Genomic DNA, 21929 nt, shown 5'->3' with positions numbered 1-21929 from the left:
AAACCAAACAAGAAATCTTGGTGTAGCCATGGACTCAGACCTGAATTTCAACAGCTACATTAAGACAGTTACAAAGTCAGCCTACTATCACCAAAAGACTATATATCACGAATTAAAGGACTTATGTCTCAGCAGCATTTGGAAAAACTTGTCCATGCCTTTATCTTCAATAGACTTGACTACTGTAATGGTGTCTTCACAGGTCTCCCTAAAAAAATCGATCAGACAGCTGTAGCTTATTCAAAACGCTGCTGCTCGAGTCCTCACTAAGACTAAGAAAGTGTATCATATCACTCCAGTTCTCAAATCTTTAGACTGGCTTCCTGCCTGTCAAAGAATTGATTTTAAAATACTGCTGTTGGTTTATAAAGCACTGAATGGTTTAGGGCCAAAATACATTTCTGATCTGCTGCTATGTTATGAACCATCTAGACCTCTTACGTCTTCTGGAACAGGTCTGCTTTCTGTCCCCAGAGTAAAAACAAAATATGGAGAAGCTAAACTTGCCTTGCCTTCCCTACTTCATTACTTTAGCAGGCATTGCTGTTTGATGGAAAGCACTACTATTTTCACTTCTGTAATATAGGTTCAATAAGCATGCAAGCTGCTATCTATGTATATGAGCCATGAATATCTGCTATAAAGCTTCTTCTGCTTTAATAGACTGTCCCCTCTTTCACTTAGTACTAAACACACTAATTATGAGTGCTTTGAACATCAACCTCAAATAAAGACATGAGACTAGAAGCTGTTAGTTATAGTCTATTTTTTTCCTTGTGCGGAGGAGCAGTGTTTATTAATAGTCACAGTCTGAGGGACCAGATGTACTGTACTTATATAAGCCACACTACTGTATATTTTACTGTCAGATTCTGATTCTAGTTTGGATTTTTTCCTTTGAAATGATGCCTTCTGGTGCGATTAACAGACATGACATAAACCTGCTGTTCTCGTTCTCTCGGCTCTCATAGAGTGGAAACACTTGAGTCATTGAGTCCCCCCACCACCACCACCCAGTTTTCTCTAACAGCAGTTCACCGCAGAACTCTGGCACAGGAAGCCCAGAGAGGGATGGAGTCATATGCATTACATCATCTCTCAGGCATGTGCAAACAATTTCAGAAAACTGGATCTAATTAAAGGGTGTATGCAGACAGTTACCATCTAGTACTGGCCAAACCAAAAGGCCCAACTATCAGTCATTAACAAATACTGTGCTTTGGATTTGGCCAGTACTCTTAAAATCTGCACTTCAACTTCACACATTGTTTGTTTTTAACTCTGGCTGTGTTGGGTCATCATTATGACGTCTTACTGGGCAGACAGTGTTCAAATACACATATCTTCATTTTAAACTGTAGTCAACATGTCAAGATTTTATGATAATGCAAAGTACATGTATATTTTCATTTGAACCAATAGAGCAGACAGGAAGACGAAGGCATCCTGTTTTTGCTTAAACTATGTGAGACAGAAAGAAAAAAAAAATTCTGTATATTTGAAGTTGTTTATGGAAATTTAAGAGGACATTGGGTCAGTAATCAATGCCTTATTAGTACATATTAAAGGGTATGGCTGGCAATGTTCTATATTTTTCTCATTGTCAACAAATCTCATGTGCAGAGCCAAACCAACAACGAATCGATCGTACTTAGAAGTATTGAGTTTGTATCCAAAGCCTGATATGTCTTATTTCTCTGTGCCGCAGACCTCTGTTGTTGTCCAAAAACTATTAAAAACATGTCAATGAGCCACACAGCTGCACTGGGTGACATGTTCCTTTGCCCAGAAGAGTACGAGAAGATTAGTTTGTTTAGAAACAGCTCCAAAGAGTTACGACAACAATCACATTTTTAGTCTTCGGAGAGTGGTTCTGTGTAAGGCAGACACCACTGCACATTTGCCATTTACAGTGATTTGCTAGCTTGTTGTGCTACATATTACAACCTCTTGACTTCATACCAAAGTTATTTACAATGTATAAAGTAGTACAAAGACTCGTGTTTTTAATAGTTTTTGGACAACAGTGGAGGTCTACAGCAAAGAGGAATAAAATATATCAGTCTTTGGATACACACACACACACACCCACAATACTTGATCATACTAAGCAGAATCAATTCATTATTTATTGTGGTTTAATATGCTTGTTAAAACAAAAAGTAAAAATGAAAAAAATGGCACACAGACTTTACTGTATGTAAAAACATTTATTGTTGAGGATGTCTTATATTCAGCAGTGCGTTTTATAATAGTACATATTCCTTATGTTGACTCTACACCTGGATTTTGAATTAAGGTATAAAAAAAAAATCTCAGCAGTGAGTTGTGTAGATTTACTGTATGTGGTACACACATAAAAGGGTGTGTGTGCACTTTAAACTTGAGATGGCATTTTACAATTAATATACATTTTATGAATCACAGAATAGTATTAACAAGCCCAAGCAAAGAAGCAGTTTTCCACTTTAGCTGACTGTCCATCAGCAAAGCACAATAATGTCAAAAAAGAAACACTAGCGGATATGATCATGGAAGAAGCACACAGTTATAAAACCCAAAGTACTGAGCTCAGCCATACAACTCTTGTCCAAGGAATGTGAGGCTGTTAAGATGAAAGAACATTTTTGGTCGATAGAAACATGATGTTCACAAGTGATGACTTCATGCCAGCATATTGTTCCTATTACACATGAACAGTATATACAAGTTTCAAGTAACTCCTGAATTAGTCCTGTTACACCCATCCCATCTCAAGCAGGTTAGTGTACCTAAGTTCAGTTAGAGGCACACACAGCATGTTGTCATCTCTTACATAATGAATGACATGCTACTGCTAAGATCCTGCTGAGTGCCAAGTGTGTGTGAATAGTAAAATTTAAGGTCTGTAAAATTCTTTTTCTATCTGGGAGATGTATTTCACTTAAAAAAAAAAAAAAACTTTCAAAAAGTAGCTGCAACCTGAGGAGCTGAACTGAGAGGTTTCACACAAGCTGTTTGCCAACTCTTCCTCACATCTCACTGAGCTACTTGATGAACATTTTGCTATAAATGGTCGACAAAAATGAAAGACAAAATGTAGCAGAGCATGGGGCCATCTAAAAAAAAATTTTTTTTAGATCATTGCCTCCTTTCTCAGATGTGTACTGTGAGGATGTGACTGTAGCTTATTAGCCAAAAGCTAATCCAATAATCAATCACTCCAATATTGATACGTTAAGCACTGCACCTGTTAGTCTTTGGCATGGTTAAGCATCAGAGAAGCTCAGTGCATCGAGCAGACATTTACAGCGTCATTTGTTACACCTCTTCAGTCTAAACTAGGTTTAATATCCTTTTTGTTTTACAGTACAATCCCACTTTTACTTGATCCAAAATATCAAAATACAGTTATAATGTCCTGTTAAGAAATATAAATGATTGGGATAACCGACATCAGAATTTGAACCGTATGAAAATCAAGATCTTCAGATAGAATAAAAGAAATAGAAAACATATGCACTGGTACTTTCAGTATAGATTCCATATAAGGGGGGTGAGTCAGCATCATTTCTTAGGCTGACTACAGCGTGAGGCCAGCACTAACTAAAACACCGTGCACACATCAACCGTTACGTACACCAGCCCAGCAGTTATAGCTGGAATTACAAGGCAACACCAATGAACAACACCTGCAAACCACCCTACACGTGAAATGTACAAAAGTGATGTGCTCAGTGACATCAGAGCAAAGGATCATACCTGCACTGTGCTGCTGGTTACTACATGCTGACAGACAGCAACTTGTCTTTTCTACAGCTGTACAGTCAGACAAAGTTTGCAGGGCTAGTAGTCATGGCTAAACTATTACTGTTCTGTATGAGATGGCAGTAAGCTGGGCTGCTAACAGACTGCTTTCCATCAAACAGATTGATTTCAGGACTAACTCCACTGGTTCAATATAGGAATTTTTACTGGAGGCTCAGGCCTCAACAGCAAACTATCTTAGTAGAGAAGACAGGGGTTTCTGAATGTTAGTTACTGTTTATACAAAGTTGTTATTGTTCTTTCTGTTACTTGGTAATGTGAAATAAACGAAAAATGAAATTAAAATGAAAATGATTATAGCACAGTATAAAAGAAAAAAAGTAAAAAGTCTGGACAAGTCATTTAAAGGCTCAAAAAAAGGAGCAGCTGAAATGAAACGACTAAAAACTAATTCAGATTTACACCTTCAATTACAACAACATAATAATAATAATAAACATAAGTATAAACATGTATATGGGAGAGGGCAATTCCAGTTATTTCCCTTCTTCTCAGATGTATGTTCTGGTTGAGCACGCCTTGCCCCGCAGTTTGGCACAAGACTTAAGTTTCCACACAGTGAGATGAGACCAGGGCAGTGGCTGAAATTATTCCACATGGTGAGATGAAACGACAGGATTGGCTGGGAGACAGGTTGGACCCCGCCCCTACAGGTCCCCTTCCACTCTCTTCCTGCGGACTGGAGAGGACAAGCAGAATAAAAGACAGTCAAATATATGATTTTTTTTTTTTTTTTTTTTTTTTTTTGGACAGATAAGTGAAATAAAGAACGATGAACTGCAAACATGCTACACAACCTTCAAACCTACACAGGCCTGTTAGTTATCATGACAACTAAGTGAGTCATCATGTGCTACGCGGTCAAAGTTTACACCTATTTCAACAGTGTGTGTGAGCGAGAAAAGAGGAAGTGAGATGTCGTCACTCTCAAAGCTCTAAGATCAAAACGTGTCAATCTCCATACAGTTAGAGCAGTGAATGTTCCATTCAAACACTGTGAAAGAAATCATTGTTATCATTGATGCGTTTATACACTTGCGACCACACCCATGCATCAGACCTGTGCTACCGCAGCTCTTACAGGATGAGGAGCTAAAAGAGAGAACAGAGGTCGTCACTGTGGAATGATGTCTTGTAAACATCTGGATTCCGTTGGGTATGTCGCAACACTTTGTCATGATGCGGTCTCCCAAAGGTGGACAAGTTTAGACAAGTCTCCAGTTCTTGAGAATGTGTGTGTGTGTGTAACATACCCAGGTCATTGTTCTTGGTGATCGCTGCTGCAGCTCTGGAGCGAGGTCCTTGCTGGGTGAAGTGGTAACCGAACTTCACTATGCTGTTGTTCTCCTCCAACATTTTAGCTATCTCCATCTCTATGGTAGTGCCCAGCTGCTGCCTCTGAAACACACACACATAACATACAAGAGGTCAACATCTGTACATGAGAGTAAGAAATTCACTTTGGTTTATAGAAGTAGGACTCATTTCCGACCACTAAAATGTGATTTATGTTCTTCCCCACTACTGGAAACTCTCAACTGTTCTTTAATTTTTTTTGTTAGGTCAGTGGTTTGTATTGGTTGGCATTTTCTTCAGCTGCACGCTGCATAGCACAAATATTTTTTACTACTTCAGGCTACATGAAACCACTTTAACTGTCATAAATTGTCCCTCAGTCATAAATTCCCATTAATCACCAAAGAGACATGAAAAAACAATTCTCTTATCACTTTAATCTTTAATTTTGTGAGCTTTTATTTTGAGATTTTAACTAGTTAATTCCCTATTCATTCATGATTCTGGTGTGCTGGTGTCACAAAGCATATGGTACCTGGTTGTCTATCTTGATCTCTGTGAGTGTGTCGTTGTCTCGCAACGCATCAACCAGAGACTGCACCCCCGCCCCGGTGATGAAGTTGGACTCCAAGTTCAAACTTCGCAACGTCTTGTTCTCCCTCAGCATTTCACTGAACGCCTGGAAGGGACATGGAGTAGGAGGAAGGAGGAAATAAAGTTAAAAGACGTAAACGTGGAGCTGTTAGGTCTAAACAAAGCCATTTCAAGTCTGCAAAGCATTCCCTCTCACCACAGCGATGGGGTCGTTACTCCGTGTTGCTGCCAGGCTGAACTTCTTGACGTGCGTGTTCTTCTCCATGGCTTTGGCCAAGTCCTTAAGCGTGGGAATTGGGATGTTCTGAAAAAACCAAGAAACACAGCCGTTGGTCCAAAGATAGACAAGCATACAGCGTATAGATTCTCTGAGCTTGTGTTTCTGTTTGCATGTTGTACCTTAATGTTGTTCAGGTTAACCTCTGTTAAGGAGCTGTCATTGCTCTTTATCCTCTGCAGGGTTTCTTCTACATTAGTGGGGTTGGGAGGCTCATCAAACACTGGGTTCATCTTCTCTCCTTTAATCACATCTGGGAAAACCAAACACAGGATTTAATATTCTTTTGTACTTTTGAATTCAATACAAAAGTTTAGAGTTTGATTCTACAATTGTACTTACTGTTGTAGCCCTCTTTAGTTCCAGTCCCGTCATACGTCTGAGTACTGGTGACCAGCGTGTGAACACCCAGAATTGCTGCAAACAAAACACACATGTTCTCCAGAATTAAAAAATGCATCAGTAGGGCAATAAGGGTAACAAAATCTAGAGGTCATAGCAAGTGGTGTTGTTTTGCTCAATGAGCCCTTTTATTCTCCTATCAACACACACACACACAGAGTAAAAGGACAGAGCCATGAGAAAGACAGTGAGAATGAAAGGAGCTTGTGTTTTACTGTCCCAGCAGAGACTGGGCTCAGGCAGAGTCACAGTTTCTCACAAATCCAACACTGTGTTTTGCTTTCTCAGCATTTTTTTTTTCCATTCTCTCTTACCTGCAAGATCACATAGTTCTGTATCTGTGGCGCTGGACAGGGCTTCCTCCAATTCCGGGTCGAGGGTTGTGACTTCCTGCTGGCATGTTTCTATTGGTTTCTGCTTAGGAACAAATACTTTACCTATGAAGAAAGAGGGAAATAGGAAAGAGGAAATGAGGAAAGGATGAGACGATGTCATTCATATTCTACCTCAAAGGAGATGATTTAGCCCTCATAAAAAATGTGCAGGCAATAAAGCACTTTAACTTTAACGCAGACATAAGAAACAGGTACAAGCAGGCCGAGTAAAGGTTTTACGAGATGTTACGCAACCTTCCATTTCTATAAAAACTGTCAAACTGGTAGATGTTGGTTAATGTGACTTGTTATGGTCTTTTCAGACAGGGAGCAATTGACGCACATAAGGAATTCATTGGGGGCAGGTAGGGAAGTGCGGGCAATCTGACAGTTGGAGCGACAAGCAGGCGCAATACCGCTAAACTGTTGCAGCCGTGCTCGTCTCACACACGCCAGAGTTGAACTGTCTTGAACTTTTTTCTACGCAACGTGCAGTGTTCGTCGATGGATGAGAGACTGATCTTTGCCATTTCTGAGTTCCCTGAGATATACAACTGTTTTCTAAACAGTTATGCGAGGATGAAGAAACCTACTGTTTACAGTGAATCTGTGCAATGACGTCATTAAGATATCAACGTGCTACAGAGACATTAGAGGCAGTGGTGAATTATCATCAGATCATTTTCTCCCCGGGATGATGACGAACGTTGACCAGCCAATCATCTCAGTAGTCAAACTGCTTGGCCGGTCTCAAAAGGCGTTATTTGGATAAACTGACCGCATATTGAGAATCTAAATGGATACTTTATCACCTGACAAAATATTAAAACTTGATAATGTGACATAATAATGGTCCTCAGTCGAAAATTACAACAGCTTTTAGCGCCATTGCTGGCAGCACAGAGCGCCTGCTGTTTATTCCTGTCTATTTGCATGAGGAGCGCAGTGAGACCCTGCAGATCCAAGCGGGTACGCAGGCGGAGTGTTGCTTACCATTTGAAAAGACCTTTATTCTCTCACCATCATTCCTATACTCTTGCCTTGTGCCACAGTCATGAGACTGCATGACTACCAATTGCTGTGTGACTCTTTGTGTGTGTGTGTGTGACTGCACGAAAAGAAAATAGACACATTTCCAGATACAGCTACTGTGTAATTACATGAAATAGGTTTGAAATTAATACCAAAGCCAATCTGTGTGTTTGACTTGTTTACTTAAACGCATTATGCTTTACTGCATTGCATGGGGGAACAACACAGATCAAACTGAAGATTGGACATTGAAGTATTTTTCTGTTCATATAATAGCCTGATCAATACTTAGGATGACAAACAGTAAACTGGGATATAAAATTGTTGTAGAGGTTATCTTAGAATAATTGTGATGTTCCTCAGAAGGCGGTAAAGTCTGAGCAGAAATGTGCTGGACCTCCCCGCTGGAACTAATTTTACACAACTTTCCCCAATCATCAGTTCAGACAAGCTGAACTTAGTCCAGCCACAACTGTCTGACAAGCATGGTATTACCATGGTAACCTATCTGAGGGAAGAAACAGGAAGAGCAAAGGAAGTCATGGAACAATGACTGAACTCTAATCTTGACTGCACTGCTCAGGCAACAAACATTTGCACTGGATGTAGAGACCATACAGTGGGTAACATTCACTGCCTTTCTTTATGCCTGTCTACTCAGACAAAAACTCCCCGAGAACTGGCCCTCACTCACTCTTTCCCTCCGTCTAAGTCGGTCAAGCCAGTCAAATTGCTCAAACTGGTCCCAAGTGGGGTCTCTGGCACTTCCTGAGAGCCAGCAAACAGTAAATACAGTCATCAGGCAGCATCCTGTGCCAGTCCCTCTGGAGCAACATTTAGCCTGTCAGAAGTGAGGAAAGACATGGCCAAGAAACTGACAGCTGCATGATCTGACAGTCCATGTAATCCCAACAGAGTGTATATCATGGGTTAAATGAGGAAAACATATGGGGAGACAAAATTGTAACAATGCTGAAGGGAAAATAGATACATCAAGAAAGTGGAGTCATGCAAGCAATGCACCATAAGCATATTTTAAAGCAATGTCATTCATGACATTGCATCAATTTGTCATCTGGTGTTGTGCATGCTGATAGTAGTACTGAGCAGGCCACCAAAATCCTGTGATATTAGACATCTTCCTCTTCCATAGAGGCTCAGCATATAGGTTCAACTTCAACCACCATTTAGCCACAATTTCTTGGTTAAAGGGACCTATGATGCACATTTCCATGTCTGTATTTTTATTCTGCAGCTTTACTGGAATATCTTTGCATGATTTACAGTTCAAAACACTGCTGTCTCTTTAAGACCCCCATCCTGGTGAGCCCACTCTGTTCTGATTGGTTAGCCCCCCCAGAAGTTGCCCCTCGACAGACTTCCATCGGCTCCAGAGGCTACGTAAACAAACAACGTTAGTCGGATTTAACTTCTTTTTCCTCATTCTTTACTTGAAAGATCAACCTTTCAAATGCATCTGTGTATGTTTGAGCACGAATCCAAAATGTGCAATCATCACAAGGAGGAAGCAGAAGTAACTTTACGAATGAAGAATTCAGAGAAGGCTGAAGTCCTGGTTTCTGACTTGCAGCAAGCATTTTTACATATGTTCACCTCAAGTTTTTGGAACTCTGATCATGTTTAACAGACATCCAACATCATAACAGTATATAAATAACAGAAAATCATAAAAAGCATATTATATCCCCTTTAAATAATGTTGTCAAACCTGGAGGGAACTCAAGGCTGGAAAGAAGGACGGGACAATAAAAAAAGACGGATTAGAGAAAAGTAATAAAAAGGACTGACCCAATATAGTAACATGTAAGTGGTTGAAAGGCTGAAATGGTTGCCATGGCATTTAAGCAGGTTGTTTTGCTCTAATATCATGTGCGTTATTCAAAAGGAGACACACACACACACACACACACACACCACTTATCAGCAGGGGGTGAGTATAACAAGGGGAAGAGAATCAGCTAAATTCCACAGAACCACCACAGTGATTTCAGTTTTCCATGTTGTCATAGGGCGCACACACGCACACACGCACACACACACACACACACACACACACACTGACTGACTGACTCACACACACACACACACACACCCTCAATCACTCAGAGGGAGTATGATTTCTAACAGACCAGCATTGGGTCAGGGGGAAGATGTCAGTTCCATATTTCCTCTCCATTGAGGGAGTAGCTTTCAGATCTCCAGGGATCCCAACGAGAGGAATTCCTCTGGACAAGAATGTCTTCCTGGTTCCTGGTAATGTTTCTACTCTATTCATTTTTTTTGTCATAGTGTCATATAAAGTATTTCCTCATTTTCTCTACAAAAAAGATTACCACAAGTATGTGTAAAAACCAGTTTGAACCAGAACTGGTTTCTCTCGAGAAGGTCTGGTAATCTCAGTTTATACAGCAAGGTTAAACCAGTGAGTGTTTATTGCACCAACAGCTCTATGATATCACATGTGATGATGCATCCCACATTCAATTCATGGTGTGTTTTCACTCATGCCACAGGCTCAGGTGCATGATTATGTAACAGGAGTGTCACATATGGCCGAACTCAACGACTGTGAAAATTAAAAGATAGGTTCATAATTTTTCAAGTCTGCCCTAGTCAGGTGCCTAAACGAACATTGACATATGTTTTTCTTGCTGTAATCATTTCTCCTGTTCATACTGGCCTTCATAATACACTTTCAATGTAAGTGATGGGGAACCTCCCTGTGAGAAAAAGTGTATTTAAAGGTTTATTTGAAGCTTATATGAGGCTTCAGCCATCCAAATTAGTGAAATAAATTGAATATATTTTCAAGTGTTTTTAGTGCAAAATTCCCTCTTTTTGTTACTATCCTTTCACTGCAGCCGAACTGGGGAAGATATCCACGTTATTTGACTAACTCAGATGGTTGAAGCCTCATATTATGTTGAGATAAACTTTTAAATATGTTTTTGCTCAATATGAGGAATGTGGATTTTGACCCCCCCCCCATCACTTACATCAGTAAGCACATTTGAAGTGGATCCTCTAGTGGTCAGTATGAACAGGAGGAATGATTACAGCAAGTAAAACCTATTTCAATGTTCATATGAGCACCAACTATTGTTTCAAGACAGACTTGAAAAATTGTGAATGTGTCCTTTAAGATAATTTTTATGGAATTTGGAGTTTATTGTATATTTACTATGAGACAAAACTCCACAGCTGGAGTCACAGTACAGCTCCTCGACCAGTGAGCCACCAGGATACTTTGTTCATTGGCATTTCAATCAATGAGCAAAAGCCAGACAACAAAAAAATCTATGTCAACTTGAGAAATCACTCCCATTCAAATAAAGCTTTAAGCTAATATTTGCATAGCCTCTTCTGAAAGATAAAGCCTGAACCACATTAAGTTAAGATTTACCAATCACTAAAACCTGAAATAAAATAAATACACCAACTAACATCAATAAAAAGAGCGATTCCAGACACAAAACGCCTGAACATTTCTAAAAGATTTCATCTTAACCTTGCCTACTCTTTTGACACTCCCTGCAGTATCTCCTATCCCCTGATACAAACACACCTCCCCCACACTGCATGTTGCATAAGAGCAGACATGCATTAATAACGCCTGCAAAGACAGCAGAACAGTAATTACTGCTATGTGTCTGTACTGCTGATACAGACACAAACACACCTCGGTTCTCCATCCCCTGAGAAATACGATGCTAACATGAGATAGCACCTTGTTACTGCCTGTGCATGCACTAACACCCCTCCTGGAACTTGGCGAGTTTCCAGTGATGATTTCAACAACAATACTTGACTTTTGTGGCTTTTATCAATTGTAAAGCTCATTTTTGCATTTATCTGTGTCAAAACTATAAGAATTGAGGTTCACTGCAAGTCAAAATGCCACACAACATTTAAAACAAGCATTAACAATAATTCAAAAACTTTTATTTTATTTTATATAACTTTAAGTGTTGTTTGGAGCTATTTTATGGACAAATGTCAACAAACACACACCTTTTTTCTCCCCTGTGAAGGGCACAATATCCTCCCTGTCCTTGTACTCGATGGCTTCCTTCTCCAGGTATCTGAGGAGGCTATCCCTGTTGAATGGTCCCGTGTCTTTTTTCACCGTCTGGTCCTTCTGACGCATACCCGCCGGGAGAAGAGCATTCTGTAGGTGACAAGGAGACACATTAGATGAGTCAGCTGATAACTGACTTCAATACACTCACCATAGATTTGCTGTCTTCTGTCTATAAAAAGGGTAGACACACTTAGTATATTGGTAAATAATGCAAGTCTGTATGCTATTTGTAAAACAAATTATTAGAACATTTCTATATCAGGCAGCTAAAATACAGGTAAAATAGTCAGGCTCTGTCCCATGGCATGTCAATATCTCTCTGAAGGTACATGTATGTTGATATGAAGTTTTTATACAGAATGCTGAAGTCAGATACCTAAAGGGAACTAACAAGGTTCTTTGAATCTGTTTCCATATCATTTTAAAGGGGAACTATTATGCTAATTTTCAGTTCTATATTTTCATTTTTGGACTCTACTGGAGTAGCTTTGCATGATTTACAGTTTGAAAAACTCCTTATCCCCTCAGCTCAGTGCGATAAGATATGTCTTATTTTACTGTTTGCTGATTGCTCTCAGCACGTATTGGAGTTGTGTTAAGTTACTGCTGATGCAAACCCAACATTTCCTGCCCTTGCTGCTTCAAATTGAAGGCTTTTAAATGACTAAATAACGGGAGACTTTAATTGTGAATAATTGTGCTCCTCACCAAATTAGCAGAGCTTTGATAGTAGCGCTAAAAACCGGGTGACACAACAACATATGGAGATATTTGGAGCTCCTTGTTCAGCGGATCAGTTAGACTCAAGTCATGGCTCAGTGTGACTGCCCCCCAAACAATGTAAACGCTATAATGATAGCAGAGCGGAACAGTTAACCCGCACGCTGTGCGTGGAGCAGATGACCATATAAAGAAATCTGTCACAAGTTGACGTCGGCCTGCGCTGAAAGTACAAAACACTGTTGGAAACCAAGCATTTAGAGCAGTCTGAAGCCAGTGCTTTTTGCTAACAGGGATTGCTTCTACATATGTTTACCTCACTATTTGAAACTTCAACCACGTTTAATATGAACATCCGACATTGTACCATTATAAATATGACAGAAAATAAGGAAAAGCATAATAGGTCCCCTTTAAGGTTTTATTCATTACTTTTAAAGCACTTCCATGGTCTAATTCCAGCATACATTTTTGAGTTTTTATGTGTCTGCACATTCCTGGTCTTGTCACTTTTTACTCACTACTTCGTCTTCTACCTATCATTTTTGTTACATTAATAATTTTCTTTTTTATTTGTTGACTGTTCTGCTCTGAAAGCATTTTTCAGAATAGTGTAGAAGGTGGAAAAAGGTTGAAAAAAATTGCCTGTCTACTCCAAACAAAATACTAGGGCTACTCCCTTGAAGTCGCTGAGTCGATGCATCAGTCGATAAATCATTATACATAGAGTATCACAGCATGATAGTGTGAAAGGCTGTAAACTTTGACAGATTCTTGTCTCTGAATGACCTAAATACATAACTGATGGAAACAGAGAGGGATGATGGAAAGAGAGGACAGTGCAACGCAGAGCAAGTGTGTTTCCTGCTCCAAGCACTCAGCCCTGGTGTTAAATGTAGCAAAGTCAGCTAAACTACTATTTAAATAGATGCGTACCAGCATCTCGACCATTGCCTCTCTATCATCCAGTGTGATCAACTGTCCAGCTGACAGTGCTGTCAGCAGCCATAAGGAGAGAACTGACGCAAACTTTTTATTTCTCTGACTGTGTGGAAATCTGACATTTTCACATCAGTCTTACAGGTAAAATATAAGACTCATGTAGGTTCTTATTATCAATTTAGTGTGGGGTGGCTGCTCTGCAGGTGCGCTTGATTGTAACTGCCGCCTATAAAAACAAAATATATGTAACAAGATTAATACTAATATACTTTAGATGAGAATACCCCAACCCCACCCCGCTTTTCTGAGTCGATGCATCGGTCTGAAATGCCAACTGAGTTGACTGTGAAAATCCTGATGTTGGGGACAGCCCTACAAAACACAATTTGGCATGTTCTCAAACGTCTGTCAGATACATGTCATTCCTTGAATCTTCAGGTCTGTGTTTTAGTTGGCATCAATTCTAGACATAGAAACGCGAAATTCACATGGTGAATTGACATGAATTACTAATTCCTCATAAGGTAAACACACTATGAACTAGTTAAACCTGATGCATGTCAACCAAAAACATATGGCTTAAAAGACCTAACATAAAAACACAACCAATTGTTGACCATTTGAAGGTGAGGGAAAAGTTGGGGGCGGTGAACAAGGATGTGTTAAAATAGTTCATCTGACCAGCATGGGCGCACTGCAGCTATTAAAGCCAAATGTTCCACTTCTTTTTGGTCACAAAGCTACTATTTTGCCAGAGTGAACACATCAAATTCAACTTTTATTCAACAAATTGAACTGAAAACCAAAGGACTGCGTATCTAAAAGTTAATATTTTCCCACTGCTGCTGACCGTTTCCTGTGGGCCTTGAGTGGGGTGATTCGTCTCACTCAGTTTAGATAGAAAATAAATAAAACAAGCAGGGGCTGTGGTGTACTCTCTATCTCTATTTACAAATAAACATACAAACACTTAGCAGCCTGCTGACAGAGCTGTTGTAGCTCAGACCCTTTAAATTATTTTCCCAACCATGGAGGCTGGGAGCTGGGGGGTTGCAGTTAGAAGTTACAATGGAAAATTCCTCCCTTGGATTTTAATTTGTGACGGTCAATGCATTTCAGGAAGTTCAATAGTGATGACACATATCCTATACATTCTGGTGTATGTCATTCTCTATCATTTATATTATATGACACTAGAAACTAACTACACCAGGAAAGCAATCTGGTTTTTGAAAACAGGGGCTTATCTAAAACTGTAGATGTGCCCCCTACTTTAAACGATTGAAAAGATTTTTATTATACTGAGGCTATTGTGACACTGGCCATTTCCCAACATGCTCCTTTGCCCACAGAAACTCCTTCCCACTAAAGAGCCCTGGAGCTCCTCCAACCCTCACCGAGCCCTGACCTCAGGGTCCATCTCCTCGAGGGCTGTCTCCAGCTGTTTCAGTTCATCCGCCGACAGTTTGTTGAGGATTTCATCTTCGTCGAGATCCTTGTACTTGTCCAGGTCCTTCTTGTACGACAGTGCCATGGTGCCGGCTATAGCTTGCTAAACAACACTGGACAGCAGACCACAGTCACACTGTTGCTTCTCAGGCTCGCTGCTTCAAATCAGGGAGACACTACCTAAAAAAAAAAAAAAAAAACGATGGCACACACACAGACAAATAAACATTCATGATGAGAGATGAGGCATACAATTACCTTTTCATTTTGCTGACTAAAACAATCAAATTCAATTATATCTTGTAAAATGAGATAAGCATTGTTTATCTCTGTGAAACCATAGTGAAGCACAGCTGGGCTGCATAATAAGGCTTTGCAATGATGTAACACACACACACACACACACACACACACAGCTGGAACAAAGGAAGAACTTTCTCAGACTCAGAAAAAAACAAAAACATCTGACCACTCCCAGGATGGTCACTGACAACTCTTCCTGTAAGCAAACTTTAGACACCGTTATCAACTTCAGAGAAAAATGAAAGAAGATTCAATTAAGATTAAATAAAGCTTTAAACAAAAATAAGAGAATGAGTTAGGGAGTGAGTGTATATCCTCTCAAAGTAAATGAAGAGGCCTCAGCCTTCAGTTGCCTCTCCCACGCCACAGTCCGAACAAAATATGACCTCATGATTTCCAGATTCCCTGCAGGACTCCACAGATGGTCTTAGTCCTAATCACTCACATACACTTACTGTACAGACATTTAAACCTAAACTTGTACTTTCCCCAAATGGTCTGCTCACGCTATAGTCAACCACATCTATGTGTGTAGGCCTAAGCACTTAATTGCTAGTTATTGAGCTGAAGAACCTTACTGTGCGAGTGGGTACCTGTAAATGCTTTAGATTACACAAGCATATCCCATCAGTCCAACTGATTCATGTCAATGTTGAAATACAACACCGTTTCTAAACTCTGTGACAGCAGAAAACTGTGAATAGTCTCTGTTTCAACTCTGTGGCTTAGCCAAGGATTCTTTAAACATTTAAAGCCATTTCCCCGGAGCTGCCTGAGTGATTTCTCCAGTTCAGAGGAGTTCCCTGAACAGTCTGTGTCTCTGTCTGCATCTCTCACGCTGTTCAGTTCTTCATCACCACAATCCAAGCTCTGTCCTGGCCTAATTCTTCCCCTCACCTTCTCCATTAGACCTCTACAACAACCACGTTTAATCTGAAATGATTTTCAGAGTTGTAGCAGGGGCATTCACAAGCCTGTGTGCCAGCAAAGGAAGCTGCGCTAAAATGTCAGCGCTGATGGCTTTAATCAAAGAATGAATATAATGATCTACAATGATAATGTCACCCTAATGTTCTACTGTACAGTGGTTCAATCAGATCATGGAGAACAGACTCAGAAGTGCAATGAGGTCTTGTACGTTGCTACTTCAGGATATTAACACAGCTAACTGGGAGGAAGGCGATCAGCTATTCAAGCTGCAATGAAATGAAACTAATGGTGCCAGACAGGTAAAGATAGTAGGGACAAAGCTGAAGACTAGCTGAACCTACAAAGTCTGGACAGACAACACATAAAGATTGTTTCCACCCCAACTGGTGCTGATTTTTAGTCTTTGACAGTCAGGACGGAGCACAAACCTTCCGAGTGAGTAATCACACAGACAGCACATTAAACAACTGGTCAGTAATGACTGGAGTTCTGGCGGTACACCACCTTGTAAATCCCTCCAAGAACACCAATTATCGTGTGTTCTTGTACCAAAACAAGACAAAAAAAAGAAGAGGAAAGAAAAGAGTTTGGGTGAGATCCTGGATGGAGAGGTGTGGGCAAGAGGGAACTGGAGATGAGTGAAGTCTGTAAAACGAAGCTAAATTCAGGTCCTGGTCGGCTCTTCGATTTTATGTTGACATTGATTGTCTTTACAGCTCAATCAGCTTTTCTTCCATTTCAGTTGTCCGGTGCACTCTCACACCACAAACCTCTCTCTCCTTATTCTGTTTATTAACCAGTACGTCTCCCTTGTGTTGACGTTCGAGTGACTGCGTCTGAAGACTTAGGATTAGAATCTTTACACATTTTATCTGCCGACTGTCAACACCTGCTGATCCAGACTGGCACCGCACCGCTCCACCTCAGTGCAGTCAGTCGCCTTTAGGTATTGAAATGATATAAATAGACATTAAAATCTGGCCCGAATGAAAATGTCAGGCTGTAAAATAATGTAAATAAAATGTAACACTGCAATATATATGTATATATATATGCTTACAGAGGAAAACTATGAACACAGCACTAAACAACACTCACATCTTCACATTCAAATAAGCTTTCACTTTAACGCTTCACCTGACAGATTAAAAATATCCAATATATCCAAATCATATGAAAATTGTCCTGCATCCACAACACCGTTGTTGCGTGCTGTGTTCACATGTGTACGCGTTTCTCTGGAAAGAGGATAGTTTTGTTCCTCTTTTGGAATAAACCTTGACATGCCCAGAGACATGAAACACATGGAGGCTTTAGTGTGATTATGACTGTATCCCTGCACAGCGTGCCCAGTTTCCATAATTTAGGTTTCATAGAAAGACTAATTTTGATGTATTCTGCCAAAAAGTCTCAGATCTAGGCCCAAATCTTTTTTTAGTTACTTCTACACTTGTCAAACATTTACTAGCCAATATGAGCATGTAAAGATGGGTCTTTGGGCATTATTTCAAGTATGATTCATGATTGTAAGGTCTAATTTGGCTTAAATTACCCATAAAAATTCTTTGATGGGTAGAGCGCAATGATGTGATGACATTTCTGGCGGGGGTCTGGAGGAAGTCGAGAGGCCAGACTGGGATAAACATAAGTCACACACGTGTACACACAGACCCACACATATAATGCTCTTATGACAAGATCAGCCCAAAATAACACCATTTATCATATTATCCTATTTTCTCAAAAACACTCTCCACTTCACTGACAAGCAATTCAACACGTCTAAGCAAACAGCCACTGTTAAGAGTGAGGCCCAGTAGTTTTGAGAGTCCAGACAGGAGAGTAACGGAGCATGCAGACAGAGATAATGGGTGGACTCGGGACGAGGTGGAGACACTGAGAGGATCCATTAGTCCAATCTGATTGATTCCTTTCTCCTTCTCTTCTCTGCTAATCCTTCAAGACAACAACAGATGGCTCCAAGCCAATAATACTGCAAACCTGTCTGAACTCTACACTCACCTTGGACTTCCCTACACTGACCTTAACACTTTGGCTACTGTTGGACACTTATGCATAGTTGTGAAGATTGCACAAGGACAGAGACACAAATATCATGATTTAAGTTCAGCTGACAGGCAGGATGTTAAAAAATTTTTTTCAATAAACAGTGTGAAAGGACAAATCTGGCTGATTTAAACAAGGCTGTAAGATGTACGATCACATTTACAAAGTTAAACCAAGCTTTCAATTAAAACGTGTATTTATGTGTGAACACATGAATAAAAATTTGCACTTTTATTCTTGGGAATGTGCATAATTAATGCTTGCTTGTCTAGATGTCCAACAAAACAAATGACCTGTAGGTCATAGGAACAACATCAAACTAAGTTACACTATAGAATACTGATCACTTTCTTTTAGAAATCACATAATAGAAAAGGGGAAAATGAAATGTAAAACATCTGTTTCCATCTTTGTCATCACTACATTCACTGAAGTTTACCCATTTTTTAAGAGACATGTCTGAGCCTGTTTCAGGTCAAATTGTCTTCTTTCAAAAAAGTAATGATGACAGACAAATTGGAAGATTATTTGGACCATATTAAGCATGTGGCAAACCAAACATCATCCTAGATATCACTGACTTATATAATCCTCAGCAGTTAAAAAAATCTTAAATTTATGTCCTTCAAGTAAAGGTTCTTACAATCAATATCCAGGTTGTTTGTGCTACTTTACATCTCAGAGGCCGAAAGGAGGAATAGTTAATATGCGGCGAAGAGATGAACAGGAAGCATTGACTGGTTATTACATTATTATAGCACACCGCCCCAACAACACACAAAAAGACTATAGTTAGAATGACCCAGCTCTGCCACCCGAGGGACTGGAGTCTGCACTTCCTCCTCCCACCTACTCTCCTCTATTTTATTCTCTACTCTTTCCACCCTGTTGTTATTCTGCTCTCCTTTATGCTTCATTGGTGCGCAGCACTCTTATGATGGCTGTAAGTGTCAGAAAATGATAGAAAACAGACAGGAAGGAGACAGAGATAGCAACAGAGGGTTTGATCATGTTGACACTAAGACATACACGCAGCATGGGGATGACGGAAGAATAAAATTTGTTTAAGGAAATGGTTATAGTGCAGATGTTTAAACATGTATTGGCACATCTCATCCAGACTTTTAGTTTTTTTCCAATTTACCAGAAACTATCTCTTAGGAAAAAAAACAATCAACATTTCTGTCCTTGCAAGTCTTCACAGACCTGGCAAGGACCCGGCAGGCAGGAAGTAGGGTGTTTCTCAAACAAACACACATGATTTGTATATTCTCCTGTTCTTGCCACACACTCCAGACACACACCACATTATTATATAATGAGAGCAGATTTCAAGGAGTGCCCTGCTTTCCAGCTCGGCAAGGACTAGTATATAAATAATACACGTTCAAGGAAGACTGTCACTTCCACACCCCTTTTAAAAATCTAATGACAATCACTACTCACTGCAGTGGCTATTAAAAGCTAGAATGAAACTGAGCACTCGCAGTTAGGTTTCACTCTCCCCTTTGAGGTATGCAGGTTAAACAAATCATATCTGTTGAGCCTGTTTCTCTGCAATACTGTGCCGCAGGAGGTGGCATGGTGAGCAGGGCAGTATCACCAAAAAATGCTTTGTCAGCAGTCACCAGTGCATACAACTCAGTTACAATACCTGCTTCACAGCTTTAAGGGGGCAACCTGCCTTCAGGCTTTAAAAGGAAAACCACACTTCCCCATGCAGACGTCCTCCTTAAGACAGGGACCACACCCTTCATTCACCATTGAGCACTGCTGGTCAAACTACCTTTGTTAACGTCAACACACACACATAAACCCTTATATTACCTCTTGAACAAGGAGTGTGTCAGTAAACTCTTTGACACAGGTATAAAGGCCTTTGCACCTAACTATGAAGTAGCACTGCTCCATCCACAATCTTCCCCAGCTCTCACCACCAGTGTGAGTCATCCCAGCTAAAATATGTCCTTAAAAACACTGAAACCCTTGTCTTTGACAAACAAACACTGGCTAAATTGATGCGCTGACAGGGATGGGCTGCTGAGATGAAATTGGTGCGACATTCTTCATACGATTTACGACAAAATAACAAGGACCATGACTATGACAGATACCTGAATAATAAGAAAATAGTTAACGTTACCGTTAGTTCTGTCATGAGAATTAACCTATATCGCGGTCATAAATGCAGTACGTTACTCAATGAAACACCAACATTACACACAACGTGTAAGAGTTAAGTTACGTTCATTTCGTGGAAACTTAGCTGCCCTGAATGAAATACTTTCATCCATCTCCTATGTAACGTTAGACACAGCGGGCTACGGAACGACGTTAGCTAAATTAACACGCTGACAGTAAACATGTTGTTCATGATTATTCATCGTCTACCGGAAGGCAACCCTCGTTAGCTGAGACACAATGAAAGCAAAACCAAGCGGTTACTTTAGAAACTTAGCTACATTTGTCGGATGCAGTACACCATGCGAAACAGCCCGATGAGATCTAGCGGCTAACACGCTAACCTTTGCAGTTGACTCAAGTTGCTAACCGTTAAGCTAAACCACCCAGCTAGAGAGTGACAGTGTGTAAAACTGTGCGGCTGGTCTGTTCCCTAGATTGACATACATATTTTAAAACACATCCGAAGCTATCTATTTCCTTACCTGAGGCTACTGGGGCCGGGCTAAGGAATCTCCAAATAATACCAGTGTTCCCAGTGAAAGCGATGTCTTCAGTGCTTGACTTCTCACTCAGGCGAAGGGCGGTAACACGGGGAAAAGAGAACGAGAGCATTCTGACTGACGTCTGATCGAACCAATAGACGGAGAGTCTTCCCTGCGTAAACCAATGGCGTACATGAGCCCGCCTTTTTTATCTAGAAGAACCAATCAGGTAGCAGCAAAGGTAGGTAAGTAAAATAAGACAAAGTAAAATGATTTGCTGGCAACATGACTACTTTAACACATTCTTACAGTCTAAGAAAAGCCTTATCTGTATCATTTAAAGTAGGCCTGATTGCCAATACAAACAATTTTATTACTATAATTATTTGAAACCATTTATTCAGACCTGAATGATAGCTTAACTATAACTCATTATGGCAACTTTGACACACAGCGGCACGTCATATTATGTGACACATTAATGATAATCCGCCCATGAAGACCAGAAGGTACAGTTGAAAGCCCCAGAAAAAGGCTAGTAAGGTTTTCGTTTATTTTGTCAAACTACTCACAACTACACTATTGTGAGCTGAGATGGATAAATAGATAGTTTAGTTTTGATCAAATTAATGAAGAAAGCCACAGATCACACTTAATAGAGTAATACGTCGAATCAGGGCAATTAACATACGTACCCTAAAATCATGAATTTGTCTGAGAGGCCTTTGTAAAGTGTGCAACATAAAGTAACGCTCTTAAACTCTAGATACGGATAAGGAAAAACCCAAGACACACACCTATAATGATAATGATCATCGTAATATGAATCATTGTAGGTCATCGTTGATCATCAGTGAGGATGATCAAGTTGACCTGAGGTTTCCTCCATTTTTTCCCAGGAAAAGGGGAGTTTTTCCTCATTCGAATTGAGGATCTAAGGATGGAGGGTGTCATATGTTGCACAGATT

At 40.1% G+C, this 21929-nt stretch overlaps 1 protein-coding gene across 4 annotated transcripts in view; it reads right to left on the bottom strand.

Annotated features, from left to right (window-relative positions):
• Positions 1 to 2190: 2190 nt before the first annotated feature.
• Positions 2191 to 21929, bottom strand: part of tmod2 (tropomodulin 2) — a 30211-nt gene continuing 10472 nt past the window's right edge. The window contains exons 1-11 of one of the 4 annotated variants that reach the window (XM_044353676.1): positions 20962 to 21088; positions 14955 to 15175; positions 11815 to 11971; positions 6691 to 6813; positions 6317 to 6391; positions 6097 to 6227; positions 5894 to 6001; positions 5639 to 5782; positions 5061 to 5205; positions 4868 to 4899; positions 2191 to 4486 (exon numbers count right to left, since the gene is read on the bottom strand). In XM_044353676.1, the coding sequence (XP_044209611.1) occupies positions 4214 to 4486; positions 4868 to 4899; positions 5061 to 5205; positions 5639 to 5782; positions 5894 to 6001; positions 6097 to 6227; positions 6317 to 6391; positions 6691 to 6813; positions 11815 to 11971; positions 14955 to 15080 (1314 nt within the window). In that variant the 5' untranslated portion in view covers positions 15081 to 15175; positions 20962 to 21088 and the 3' untranslated portion in view covers positions 2191 to 4213. Of the gene's footprint in view, positions 4487 to 4867; positions 4900 to 5060; positions 5206 to 5638; positions 5783 to 5893; positions 6002 to 6096; positions 6228 to 6316; positions 6392 to 6690; positions 6814 to 11814; positions 11972 to 14943; positions 15176 to 20961; positions 21089 to 21929 lie in introns of those variants that run through there. The other 3 variants (XM_044353684.1, XM_044353703.1, XM_044353693.1) reach the window with 3 other exon arrangements.

The sequence above is a fragment of the Thunnus albacares genome, chromosome 1, assembly GCF_914725855.1.
Source record: "Thunnus albacares chromosome 1, fThuAlb1.1, whole genome shotgun sequence".
Taxonomy (NCBI): Eukaryota; Metazoa; Chordata; class Actinopteri; order Scombriformes; family Scombridae; genus Thunnus; species Thunnus albacares.
Note: the sequence above shows the minus strand (reverse complement) of the source record. Positions and strands in the feature narration are given on the sequence as shown.